Source organism: Spodoptera frugiperda, chromosome 3 (assembly GCF_023101765.2).
Source record: "Spodoptera frugiperda isolate SF20-4 chromosome 3, AGI-APGP_CSIRO_Sfru_2.0, whole genome shotgun sequence".
Lineage (NCBI taxonomy): Eukaryota > Metazoa > Arthropoda > Insecta > Lepidoptera > Noctuidae > Spodoptera > Spodoptera frugiperda.
In genome coordinates this window covers 2,232,134-2,246,382 of record NC_064214.1, presented here as the reverse complement: position 1 = coordinate 2,246,382, position 14,249 = coordinate 2,232,134, and the positions used below count along the sequence as shown (strand labels likewise).

At 36.9% G+C, this 14,249-nt stretch overlaps 1 protein-coding gene across 6 annotated transcripts in view; it reads right to left on the bottom strand.

Moving 5' to 3' along the window:
• Positions 1-14,249, bottom strand: part of LOC118274167 (DENN domain-containing protein Crag) — a 42,197-nt gene that overhangs the window by 11,844 nt on the left and 16,104 nt on the right. For 5 of the 6 annotated variants that reach the window (XM_035591589.2, XM_035591587.2, XM_035591592.2 and 2 more), the window contains exons 7-25: positions 10,827-11,018; positions 10,117-10,218; positions 9,735-9,907; positions 9,414-9,505; positions 9,114-9,235; positions 8,553-8,655; positions 8,226-8,314; positions 7,620-7,784; positions 7,051-7,267; positions 6,552-6,732; positions 5,926-6,112; positions 5,334-5,500; positions 3,995-4,110; positions 3,587-3,706; positions 3,061-3,192; positions 2,458-2,561; positions 2,253-2,367; positions 1,815-1,926; positions 1,180-1,377 (exon numbers count right to left, since the gene is read on the bottom strand). In XM_035591589.2, the coding sequence (XP_035447482.2) occupies positions 1,180-1,377; positions 1,815-1,926; positions 2,253-2,367; positions 2,458-2,561; positions 3,061-3,192; positions 3,587-3,706; positions 3,995-4,110; positions 5,334-5,500; positions 5,926-6,112; positions 6,552-6,732; positions 7,051-7,267; positions 7,620-7,784; positions 8,226-8,314; positions 8,553-8,655; positions 9,114-9,235; positions 9,414-9,505; positions 9,735-9,907; positions 10,117-10,218; positions 10,827-11,018 (2,687 nt within the window). The remainder of the gene's footprint in view (positions 1-1,179; positions 1,378-1,814; positions 1,927-2,252; positions 2,368-2,457; positions 2,562-3,060; positions 3,193-3,586; positions 3,707-3,994; positions 4,111-5,333; positions 5,501-5,925; positions 6,113-6,551; positions 6,733-7,050; positions 7,268-7,619; positions 7,785-8,225; positions 8,315-8,552; positions 8,656-9,113; positions 9,236-9,413; positions 9,506-9,734; positions 9,908-10,116; positions 10,219-10,826; positions 11,019-14,249) is intronic. The other variant, XM_035591590.2, reaches the window with a different exon arrangement.

The window sequence follows — 14,249 nt, the reverse complement described above, 5'->3', positions numbered from 1 at the left end:
CATCAGGAAAATCACAATGAAATCCGACAAAGAATAGATCCACTCCATCTAGCATAGGAGTTTTATACGATTATTATTGGCGGGCTACATCACGGTAGGACTAAAATCGAAGCCAGACTGAACAGATGTTATGTCAAAATGCTACGGAAGAAGAATGCTTTAGGAAAAGTGTGTATAGTGTCAGTGTCTATAATATATCGTCTCGCTGATACTACTTTCAATACTACGTGAAGGATGTGTGATCGGGTCTAGTTGGCTTAGCATGCTCTTTTATTTGCAGCATTTTTAGAATTATTATAGGAATATCTACGTCACACACAAATTCACAAGGGTAGTGCAGTGAGATTAGTTAAAGGACTTTACATTGTATAGGTGTGCAGATGTTCAAAGTGAATAATATCATTAAACACAAGAATTTCACAACAAAAGCCCGGTTTATTGATTGCTATTCTCCATTGAGCAGTTTGCTTTAATACTTTGACCAGTTTTAAGTAAGTAAGTATGTTTTTATTAGATTACGTTCACCTATTTTCACAAACTTTCATGTTTAATATAGCATAATATTGTATGCTATATTAAACGTATACGAATAATCATATCAAAGTCTGATCTTTAGACAAATTTTAAACAACACAGCAATATAGGTTTACTTTTAGCGAGTAACGTTTCAGTAATGTCACGAAACCTGACAAAACTTATGTTACGCATATTTATACAGATTTGTTACTGTTTCGTACTCTGTGCATCATGCCACACGACATCACAATCATGCAACGAAGCTGTAAAGGAAGCTGATTATATTTAGACACCAGCACATCAACCCTAAACTGCCAGATTTCGTTAAGAATTAATTATTTAAGATTACAATCTCTGAAATCGGTTCAAAAACATGGAATTTCTCGTAATTCTAAGAAACCGACAAATAGGAACATTGCTATTTAAATAACATTAAAAAGAGGTTAATTTGATTAGATCGCGATTACCTCGCGATTGGTAGAACCAATTAAAAAAAGTGTTTATTACATTTAGGAACATCTTTTAATATATTTAACGACTTCAAAAAATGGGTCGATACCTCTTTTTAACTTTTATGGCTGTTTTTTTTTTGCCTTATTGAAATAATGAATAATTGATGTTGATGTGCCGTTGTCTAGTTAAACAGTAAAGGAAGTTGTATACCCTGTATGGTCTGGCGTAGGGTCATCCTGGAAGGAGTTACTGCGGCGGTGGAACAGCTTGGGACTGACGCTGAGCTCGTGCTTGGGTAGCGCGGGCTCGTCCTCCGCGGGCCTCGGGACTGGCGCCTCTACTGGCGGGTCCGGCTGGCTCAGGGCGCCTAGGGGGTCGTCGCTCAGGACCGGAGTGCGGGCTGATACTCTGTAAGTAAATAATAAGTGTTGTTTTATTGTGTAATAGAAAACTAAAGCTATAGATATCTTTGCTCGTCGTAAAAGTAGTGTGCCAATGTCGCGGTAATAAAATTTCCATAAACCCTTATCTCTTCTACTACTATGTAAACAGACTTCGTATCTCTTTCCTAGAAATTATAGTAACGTAAGTTAGTGTCGCTCGCACGCCGGTGCCTTTGACTAATTCAGTGTTAAGAAGGTTAATATCGCAATATCAAAGGCTTTTCGGGGTCTTATTTAAAACTACTATAAAAGCATTTGTTATTGCTAGTGAAGAAGTGGAAAGGTCTTACGGAATCCATCTGTCTTTGAAAGTGAATAAAGGATAATGTCATACTCATAACTAAAAACCTCTACAATGTTATGGCATACAAGAAATAAGTTATAAACAAAATATATACTAACTTGAGAGGCGACGTTTTGGCATCAGGCAAGTCAGTAGCCGCAGCTTCCTTCTCCGGCTCCTCAGGGAAACTCAGTGTCCGGGAACACCGAGATTTTGTATTGGGTGTTGCTACTGAAATAAAACAGTTCAAGTTGTAGTTACTAGCCAATATGAATTGTTTGTTACATAATTAATTATTATGTTATCGGCTTACTCACGTATTGTTTTGACGAGGAGCTCGACTAGTTTCAAGCCATGCTAGAGGCTCATATTCATGAATGTCGTGTGTCGCGGAATGCTGCTCATGAATATGAGCCTCTAGCATGGCTTGAAACTAGTCGAGTTCCTCGTCAAAACAATACGTGAGTAAGCCGATAACATAATAATTAATTTAGTATGTCTCACGAAAGTTACAATAAAATCATTGTTTGTTACTAGTATTATTACTTAGTACTTACCATTAGGGAACGCTAGCCTCTGTATTTGTTGCACGATCTGTGCATCTCCCGCGAAGCTTTCTGATCGCGTGAGGATACGGAGGTCTGACGGACTGTCCGGACTTACGTGTATTGTCTGCAAATAAAGAATTTAATAATATTACTTGTATAACATGTACCAATGGTATCAATTTTATTGATCTTTATAACAACTATAGTTTAGTACCTGTCTTTTCTCTGGTATGGGGATGGGCGTAGACGACTCTTCGTTATTTAATGAATTACTTCTTGGTCTTGATGCTTCACTCAAATCCGGGTTCGATGGAACACCTAAATTAAATGTATCAATTAGCTATTATAGTTCAGCCATTACAAACGTACGAAATATCACGTCAAAGAAATGTGACAATGCCGCACAATTCATATAACTATGCGCGAGAGATCTATGATAGTTCGCAAGCCAATTTTAATTCAGGAATTTCTGTCATAATCTTATAACACTGACGCCCGAATACTCAAACGCTTAAGTTGTATTTAAATATCGTGCTATCTCTGTTATTTTATAAAGAATTGATAGGGACAGAACTAGTTTTGAGAGCGTCTTAAAATTGAGTAGCGTTTGAGTATTCGGGCATTAGTCTTATAAACAGACAGATTGGAGAACCTATGAAAACAAGTAGGTTTAATAATGCTTGCAGTAATCCCGTAGTTCGCTTTTATAATACTCGCGGGGAGAGAAAGGGTGGAAACAAATACCTTTTCTACCGCTATCATTCATCATCACTTGTATAGCATAATAATTAAAATGTAAGTAGAACGAGTAAGTTACCAGAGATGAGTATCCCTGCGGCGGCGGACATGGCGTGTGCGTGTGTCCTGGACGTGGCGGCGCGGACGATGTTCCCCCGCCGGACCAGCGCCTCGAACGCGGACGACCGGGCCTCCGCCTCGCGGTCACACGCTGGAAAGGTGACAAATAGGTAAGTTATAATACGTGGATTCACACATACTTATAACATTATCCGTCAAACATAGACATCTTTAATATAAATGTACTTTATAATACTATTGTATTATACTGTACTGTACTATTTATAGCAAAGTAAATTACACAAACAAAACGTCAGCTGGAAAAACAATTCACAATATTAATATCGTATGAAAATTTTCGATTTAAATTCTTTTGAAAACTCACTAAACACAAGTTGTTTACAATGTTAGAAAGACAGCCCTGCAAAATTAACGATATCTTTCAAATAACTCTGTATAAGCTTATGCAAACACTCACATGTTGCAATGTAATACTTAGTTTAAGATCCATAGCCAAAGGAGGTCAATAAATGTCATCTATTTACCCGAGTCCAAGCTGGTCCGGCTGTGCGCCGGTTCGCAGGCGGCCATGTTGGCGAGTCCGGCCAACTCTCCCCCCTCGCCCACTGCCGCCGCCGACCGAACGCGCGGTAGGGTACTACTGCCTGGAATAAATAATACACGTTATAGACAAAATATTATTATACACTATTAAAGAGATTAAAAGGGTCATCAAAATAATAACAAGATACCACGTCATTTCTTCCTCGAAAGATACAATATCCACTTTTCACCAGTGACATTGTGAGTCCCAATAGAAAATGAGAATCGTGGCACATCCAGACAGTTCCAGACTCCGTGATACGATGAGAATTGCGAAAAATATGTATAAAACTCCAATAGTCCAGAATAAATAGAAAGTTAACAACAGAATAATTAGCAAGATATCTTACTGCCTGCCGACGTAGAGTTGAGGGTGTTGCGACTTGCTCTCTGCGCGCCTGCTTTCCGGAACAATGCAGCGCCAACTACTGCGATACGTAACTTGTTCCATAGTAACTGCGCGCCACTGAAAAATACAACAATTATCTAAGAAAGTGTCATAACAATAAAATATACAAAGCAAATATAGAAAACGGTAATAAAATGATTTTTTTAACCATTGGACGACAGTAGAGCACTTGGATAAGTAATTTAATGTTGATTGGATACAACATCTATACTTATAATAAATCTGTAGAGAGGTCAATTCTGTACATGAAATATATTTCCAAAATAACTATCAGCGGGTGATTAGTGATCGATACTGACGCCAAAAATGCAATCAGAAAATTTTTTGTCTGTCTGTCTGTATGTTCTTTATAGAAACAAAAACCACTCGACAGATTTCAACGAAACTTGGTACAATTGTTCTTCATACTCCTGGGCAGGTTATAGTATACTTTTCATCACGCTACGATCAATAGGATCAGAGCAGTGAAGGGAAATGTTGGCAAAACAGGAGAACTTACTCCATTTTTCAAGCTTCCGTCGCGTGTGCAGCCTTAATGGTTAAAGCTACACAGAAATCATGTATGACGGAAATGTTCTCCTTAAAATTGTTTAAAAAATATTCCACGACAGCAAATGTCTATCTTTTGTGGTAAATTCCGATAGCTTAGCAGTTTGGAGCTTTCTGATTATATTTGTCTACTCTTACGTTTATAACGCTCTTATTCATTCATTCATTCATTCATATTATAATAAATCTGTAGAACGGTCAATTCTGTACATTGAAAACATTGAAAGAATAAAATATACCAGGGGGTGTGTTGGATTGATACCAAACCCAAATATGTGATTTTTTTTTTGTTTGTCTGTCTGTATGTTCAGGCATCACGTAAAAACGGTTCCACTTCGATGAAACTTGGTATAATTATACCTTATTATCCTGGTCATAAAATAGGATACTTTATATCATGGAAAAATACATAGAAAAAAATCTTTATTTTTCAGTTTCATTCTACAGAACGCGAGCTCAACAGCAGTAGCTCAATAGAGTGATCTCCTTAATTATTATGGGCCTTGCCGTATTTGGGTCCAATAGATATTTATAAGATGTCATTGTCAGAGTTACACAAAATGTAGAAATAAAACTTCCACGCGAAGACCGACATCCGCGCGGACGGAGTCGCGGGCGGAAGCTAGTGGTAACTATAAAACAGGCAGTGAATGGCCTTCCCTTAGCTTTGTGCTAATTAGATGGTGCTAAAAAAAAGAAGTTTATTAATTTAGTATTATTGTGTATATTACCTGGGCATGTCCTGCGGCCAGGTAGCTTCGAGTACGCATCGGTTGTAGTACCCGTAGGTGAGCGCGTTGGGCTGCAGGCCGGCCCGCTTCATGAGGAACAGCAGCTGCACCGCTAGTACTGGCAGAGAGTGGTTGCCGCATAGCTGCATCATTACGCGGTAGCACACCTGACGAGGGGAAAGGAATGAATTTTATTTGGTCGTTATAGTATTTTCTTTGTATAAGACGTTTGATAAGGCAACTCGAATAATTTCTTACCACGCTGGGGCTCATATTCATGAGCGACATTTTATGAAATTCGACGCGGTTACAATTGGTTACGCAACGATAATCGGGTCTTTTTAATTTACAATTATTTTAATAGCATATCTTTTTTGTAAGACGTGAATAAGATATGGATATATTATTGGTATGAGTGAATAATGCAAATGTAGCCTAAAACTATCTTTGTTACAGTGGTTCTTTCCTCCATTTTAGAGGACTCCACCTACCTGTCCCAAAGCATAAATGTTCTATTTTAACTTTAGAACTACATAATATAATAATATGAATATATTTTTTAACTTTTATTAAGTATACAATTTACACTTACCTCATCACAAGGAACTTTTAACTTCGTAGCTCGTTCTAACAGTTCGAACGCAGCTCTCAACGTGGAATGTTCCCGTCCTCTATTGAGCATCATTCGACACGGCAGCGACAGGAAGTAGAGAGAGTAGCACGCGCCAAGCAAACATTTCGCCCAAGCTTCCGCTGATAAACTCGCTTTGCGGGCCAGTCTGGAAAATTAAACAATCGATATATTAATCTAATTGAAGATCCTTGAAGAGGAAAACTATGTACCAAAAAGTCAATTTTATTTGCGCAAACGCTGCGCAAAATATGTGGATTGTTTGCGCAATAAGTATGTGAAATGAGATCAGTATTCATTTGTAGGATTTAATTCGGGAATTGGATTTACCAATAGAGTTGATGAGAGCATTAAGTAACTCTTACCGCCGTCATTTAATGGTTACTTAACCCAGTCCTTAGCAATTTTTACCCGTAGAAAATAGTTACTAAGGAATAGTTCAAGTAATCATTAAATTACTGAGTAGGGCAGTTAAACTCAAAAATGTTTTTAATAAATTTCAACTTTATAGTTTTGTAATAAAGTCGAAATCAAAAAGCAGTTCCTATCGTACAGATGTAAAAAGAAGACATAGTATAGTATAATACCTTTGCGCAGCGGCAATCTCATGCTTGGTTCGTCTTGCCATAGGCTCAGCGTCAGTGAGCGACTCTGCCGAGTGTAATGCGGCGGGGGGCAGAGCGCCCAGGGCTGCGCCCCTCGCGCGACCGCTGCAGCCTGACATCACGGCCGGGTCCAACTCGAACCGGGAGTATGTGTAGCGGGCCTCTGTATAGAAATAAACTTTGTGAGCTACTGGGATTTATTCAATGGGGAATTTTGGTCACCAGATGGCACTAGTAGTCTTCATTGCTATCTATGGTTAGCTAGTTAATTATTATCCTTAGGTAAATAGTATTGTTATTACACCAAGATGGCAATGGCATAAACCTAAGGTTTGTGTTTGACGTGTGCAACACAAAATTAATCATTTGAATGGTTGGTAAATGCAAAAAATTACAGCATGACAAGCCATAATTCCCATAGTTATTATACATTAAAAGTGCCAAACAACATATCTAAATAATAAAGTACCAAAAACTTTACCTGGGTCAGGTGGATCAGGCGGTAGAACGAAAGCGGTCCTCTCGGATGCATTACTAGTATCCATTCCGAGTAACTGCTCGTCTCCTACGGCGACCCTTTCTATACACTCGTCGAAAAATGTGAGTCCCTGATCCGGCTCGTATACGAACGAGCGTTCCTCTATGAAACGTGTGAACATTTGCGTACGCATCATTAGGCTGTAGAAACGTTGGTGTGTCTGTGAAAGGAAGAAAGTAATTATGATTAGTTGTGAAAAGAAAAATAGTAGTTTGAAATATTTACTAAGAAAGTGATTTGGTGTGTGAATGAATACTTTGTATGTCGATTTTTGGAAGAGACGTTTGCAAGCTTATAATTATCTACACAGTGCGTAGGTAACAGTAACTGATTTCAACTTACTCTTCAGTTTATAATAGTTCAGTTAATCCATAATGTCAAACAATAATACTTAATAGTTTTGGCACTGTTTCTCGACAGTGAGTGAAAATAACCAACACTTATTTATTAAAAGTACATACTAAGGGAAAAAAGGAAAATATTTAAGGTATAATAAATAAATATCAATTTACCTTGTCCCTCGACCGTAAGAAGGCGTCCATATGAAACAGTGCGTGTGGGTCCGTAGTGCCGACTGTAGGCGCCTTCGTTATAGGGATGAGATAGTTGCGGTAACCCTGCAGAGTCACCGCCATGAAGCGAAGGAACGCTTCTTGGATTTTCAACTCTAATGCTTGCTGAAAAAGTATAAAATTGGTAGTTATGAGTTAATTACTATTTATTTTAATTTAAATAAAATATTTCTCAATATCGATGAACATACAATAGCTTTATAAATCTTAGTAACCACAAGTAACCACAAGTAGTAACGAAAGTAGTAGTCATATATTTTCTAACAACTAAGCAGAGTGACAACTTTCACACAATAAACAACCATGTAGTACCAACCATGTAATTATATTGCTAGTCACAACACTATTCATGGCATAAAGATAAATCTATTGCAGTAGGCGCTGACTTTAAAGTAAAAATAAATTTGACAACAAATTGTACACAATTTAAACTTGTGGTTATCATGGGTTAAGTTAATTCATTCACTTTTCTCTCTTTATGAATTAGTTTCACAGTATTAACATAACAAAAATACATAGACAACTAAAAATAATTTGTATTATTACCTCCTTTTTCCTCTTTTGGAAATCCCTGTCTAAACTTGTAGTTGGTTCTCCATTGTATTTAGCTTCGCTTGAATGGTGAACTGGTGATGCTGAAAATAAACACATACAAATAGAATACTACCTACTACAATAGTTATAATAGTGATAGTTTTGCAATATATTGCGCTAGCGCTATTCGGTATTTGACAATCTATAATGTAGGTACATTGACTATGTACTTTAAATTGTTCTTAATTCTATTAGGGACAAGACAAATTAGGGTAAATGATAGATAATGGGTAAACAAGTTACATTTATAACACTGAATGCTGATTAAAATGTACGAACCTGGCCTAATATTTCCGTAAAGTAAATCTAACGTTTGTCTAAGAGCTCTCGCTTGTCGCTTCGGCAATAGTTTTAGAGATATATGCCTTTGTGATTCGCATATCTGGAAACACAAATAAACACTTATTATTTATCAGAAAACTCTTTTTGCATCGTAATGGATGTTATAAAATCTGGAATATCTGTAGTATGTAGATGGATAATTTTTATAATTACTATCGTGAGAAATACTAAATTAAAAATCACGGTTTGCTCACATACATTAATGGACGTCCCGTAGCCTAGTCAGTACGCTACGCTACGTCGTCGCCGCGTTTGCGCACGCGGCTCTTCATGAAGGAGAGTCCCTCTATGACTCGAAACTATTCTACTCGTGATTTTTAGTTAATTTAGATGGATAATTGTGAGAGTGATGATCACCCAAAATCGAATAACGCAATATAAATTCGCCCAACCAATATCCAATCGTTTTCTACATTTATTCTTAAGCTTGGGTTACTTCTACATGCAGACTTTATTTTTTTATCTGAAAGAACATTAAGCATCTATTATAGTACTTACTGTAATATTATTAGTGTCTAAATCAACACAGGTCACATCAGGTGGGGGTTCGAACAGATCAAAAAATCTTGAGTCGACTCCGATAAGGTATGGCAACGGAGCGTGTAATACTTCTGCTAAACCTATAAAAAGAACAAAATCATCAATATTCAACTCTAACTCTTGATACATAAAGTTCATAAATGATTGTAGATTTGGAGTATGTATTATGTTTTGCAATTATGATGTCTAATTGCAAGAAGTTAAGGTTTATATTTGAGTGCATTTTGTACGTATTTGTTAGGTAATATGTTTACTTACCTAATGGACATAATGGTATGTATGGACACTGCCATTTGAATGGAAAAAGGAGACTTGAGACGGCTTCTGAGACTGCTGTTAAAGTATCGGGCCTGTAAAAATAATAATAAAATAATATGATTTCTCACTAGTTAGTAAAATAACTCATATAGTTCTGAAATTTTAAGTAAAAAAGGTATTCAAAAGAAAGAAGTATTACTGATACTTTGATTCAAATTCAGTAAGAAATCCACTTAACGTATAGGCTACAACAAATTGAACTTTATTACAATTAACATAGAGTCGATATTTGATTGTTTTATAAAACGTAGCGATTTTTACCTGAGCGAGTGTATAAGTACTTTTTGTTCGGTGATAGCTAATGCTAGTACAAGCAGACAGTTGTCTGGTCCTAGGTTGAGCAGTAACTGCCTGAAGCTGGCCCCGCTGCGCACGAGTGGCTGGTCGTCGCGCCGGGTCACTATTACACGGTCGTGCTGGTTTGTTGGGGATAACTGGAACACGGGAATATTAACCATTAGATATAATTAATGAATAAAATAAATAAATATAAAAAATACTTACGTCACGCCTTTTTATCCTCAAAGGGGTAGGCAGAAGTGCACATTACGGCAAAGCCGCTATACAATTTACACCCACTTTTCACCATTTGTATTATAAGTCCCATGTAATAGGCCAACAAATATAAATATAAGAAACTTACTTGTAACAATATTCTTGGTTCAGGAAAGGGCACTTCTTCTAATAAATGTGTTATATACCTCTCTATCGGTATGTTTAAAGGTTCTTTACTCCATGACATTTCCTGAAAGAGATATAAAATGTATTAGTGTCGTTGGCAGATTGATAACTGTGTACATAGATTTGTTATGCTACTATTAGTACTTAATAGCAAAGATAGGTTACCTAATGATTTCTACATGAACAGCAACATATTCGTTATGCTACTAGTATTACAGTACCCTTAGTACGAGTTTGCTTTACGTTAAAAGTAATCGAAATGAGAGCGCGTTCAGTGCTTTGATTGGTTCGAAGAAACCAACCAATCAGAGCGCTGAACGCGATCTCGTTTTGCTCTAAACGTAAATTAAATTTATACTAAAGGTACAGATATTGAAAAAAATCTTTTACACTCAAACCGATCAATTAATTATTTTCATACAAAGGTCTATTATTTACACATTGAACGCCGTGGTGGTCACCGGTGACCGACATTAGCGGAGGATTTGCCTTCAACAGTTTTCTATTGGCAGTCAAATGCCCGAATACTCAAACGCTACTCAATTTTAAGACGCTCTCAAATGTAGTTCTGTCACTATCAATTCTTTATAAAATGACAGAGATAGCACGATAACTTAAAATTGAGTAGCGTTTGAGTATTCAAGCGAGACTTAAAAACACAAATAAACTCACCAGTATGTAAATCAGCCATCTTTCAAAGGTATCGCTGAAAGGCCACCGGGACAGTAGACATATGCACTTGATAGCGTACACCGAATGAGTGTTATGTGAGACTCCTTCCCGCCATCCTAGCAGTTCCATTTGTTCCTCTGTTAGCTGTGTGTACGGGTACTTCTCGTAGAACGTCACTGCTGAGCCGTAAACCTGTAATGTGATTTAGATTTTATTAGTGAGGGGCCGTTCAAGTATTACGTAAGCAGATTTATTGCACTTATTTACCCCCCATCCCCCTTGTCAGCAAAAGTAAGCAAAGCTCTTACCCCCTCCCCCCATGCTTACGTAAACATTTGTCAATTAATGTATTGTTTTTTTAATTTTATAATGTTATAATTATAATTTGAAAAATAAGAAAATAGATTTAGGATAGAGATTATATTTTACTGAAACGGTATTCAACATAGAGTAAAGGACAAAAATATTATATCTTACTAACATAACAAACTTATTTTAAATTTTTGGTACATATATTAAATTCAAATTAACAGTCTTCAGTCCATGAAACCCGAATCCATGATTCTAAGTTTTCGATGACATTGGATTGCTTCGATTGCTGCTCAGTGTTGTGAGTCTGCTCGCTTTCATCCGATTTTGGAATGTCTACGTCATTCTCATCGAGCCATTCAACATCATGGTGCTCTAAATTTTGAATAATGCACATCAGTTCATTAGCACGACGAGCAGCGACTCTTACAGGTCTAACTTTCCTATCAGTGTGCGTGTTTACTTTCTTATGGATCTTTTCGATGTGACGATTTAGTGACTTGACGGAAGCATGATAAAGACCACACGTTTTGCATGTTCGACTTGATAGCCTCAATTGTACCGTCGGACAAAAATAATCGTATGGCATTTGCAGGAAATCTTTGAGTGAAGCACTTAAGCGTAGAGCTAAATTGACTGGAAGATTAAGAAATTGCCCTCCTTCATCTAAAACCAAGTCATCAACTGTTTGTTTTACTTTTACAGGTGGTGGAAGAAACCTGTTGTCTAGTAATCTAAATAGTCCACTTCTTGGACGACAGCATTCTGTATTTCTACATTTTACAATTTGGAGCAAGTATTGGCTTTCACGCACATGTTCTGAATACCATTTAATGTCTGGAAAATCAGGAAGATCTTGTTCACCTGCCCCAACATATTTTGCATTAACATTATAGCCATCAATTTCCATTGAACTCCATACTTCAGCTAATACTTTTCCTGCAAATTCGAAATTAGATCTTTCTAAATGTTCATCAATTGTAACGCCACGTTCATCCAAATGAGACCCAAAATGGTCATGAGGCAATATTAAACCAGCCAGTTCCCGACTAAGAGGAGCCATTCTGCGCTCTACTCTGTTATACGCACTTCTTCCGGGAGCATTGGTAGCTAAAAACAATGCATCGAGATCATGTCGCTTAAAGTGTTGTATAGCAAACCCTATGACTTTTTGATAACGCGGATTTTCATCTGGCCCTCCATCAACCGTCATGATTACCACTGGTTTTACTAGTCCATGGTCAGTTTTAGCTAATGGTCGAAACTCTTCAAGTTCGAGAAGCGTCTCGAAATCCTGAGCATGAGTATTAGCAGTAGATGAACTATGCTTTCCACTTCGAATAGCGATGTATGTTGGTCCAGAATATCCAACGGCTTGCGGTTGTCCTAGCATATTGGAAGTGATTTTGATACCAGCATAAACAGATGGTATTAATTTATGACGCTCAGCGATTACCCAATCGTGATCAGGCAATTTGATTCTATATTCCATGTGCATTAGAAGAGGTGCTTGCTTATTTGCCGCAGTTACGCCAATAGGGACTCGAGCTTTATCATCTTGAGATATGAAAAATACTTGATCTGGTCCTAGTATGGATGCTATGTTCTCTAAATAATGGATTGATGTTTCAGCGAACTTGCTATCTAAGTGGCTCTTGTGGTGATCAGTTTGAGCCCGAATGAGCTTAACAGGGACTGTCGATACATGTCTTCGTCCCTCTGCAGAATTAGATTTTCTGGGAATCAAACGAAGATATGTCCCACTGCGACTAATGTCAAATCCCATTTTACGTAATTCTTGTGTGAGTTCATCAAGAGTTTTTACGCTGCGAATTGATTCCGTTCGTCTTCTATCATCTGCTGCACTCCCAAATAAAGCTATATCCGCGATTGTTTTCAATAGTAAAGGTTGATTGCTTTCAAGATTAGGACGTCCCACTGAATCCCTCAGAGATAGTCTTTTTTTCATTTCTGGATTTTCATGACAAATATCTTCTAACTTTCTTTTCATACCATCCCTGTGTTTCTTCTGGGCAACTGCGTTTTGAACCTTCCTGTTTAAAGACTGTTTTGCTGTTTTTATTTCCTCGCGCAACTTAATGATCTGTTTATCAACTTCAGCACGGATTGACATAGTATCTCTGGCAGAATACAAAGCATTCAAATTTTTTTCGAGTAGAGCAATCTTATTTTTCATAGCTTCCTGAGAAGGTTTTGGTCTCTGTTTATCTGTATTTTTATTAATTTCGCATTGCTGTTGTGATTCATTACCGGTTTTTATTTTATCTTCTTCCTGTTTTTTAATATTTGAAGCTGGCTGTGTAATTTGTGTTTTTTCTGCAGGTTTACAGGTTGCCTAAAAATAAAAACTTTCTATGGGTTCTGCTAAAGATTCTCTTATTAAGCTACATAAATACAAAGTATGGCAATAAATATGGTAAATACAAAACCCTATGGCTTTAAATCTAATATCTTTAAACGAGCAAATCGTTCCGGTCACAAAATACAGGGTGTTATAGTCTATTCAAGTAGGTATTTAAAAGAATATAAACAATCTTGATATGTCTTTTTATTGAAATATGCAATTATAAAATCAGATATCTGTAAAGGTGCGTACAGACATCGCGAGGCTTGCGCCGCGAATGGTTCGTCTCGCATACATCAACCTGAGGCATGCTACGGCACATGTATACGTGCGAACCATTCGCGGCGCACGCCTCACGATGTTTGTACGCACCTTTATGTATTTACAGAAAAGCAATTTTTTAATATTGGTTGAGTTTTTAAATGAATCACAACAGATTTTACACAGTTTACAATTTTAAACCACATATTTCAATAAAAAGACATATAAAGATTGTTTACATTCTGTTAAATACCTATTTGAATAGAGTATAGTTTTCTGTAGGTATATAATATATATGTATAAAACTGACATCCTGTATTTTGTGACCAATTGACGGAATCAATTATAAGAAATAAATCTATATAATGAATATTACCTCTATACTTTAAGATAGGCCATAATATTTTCTAATTAGCAAAGAGAAACTTTTTGGCGATTTCTAATATTTCTAGTAGGTACCTAAAATGATTTCGTCACTCACCTTAGAA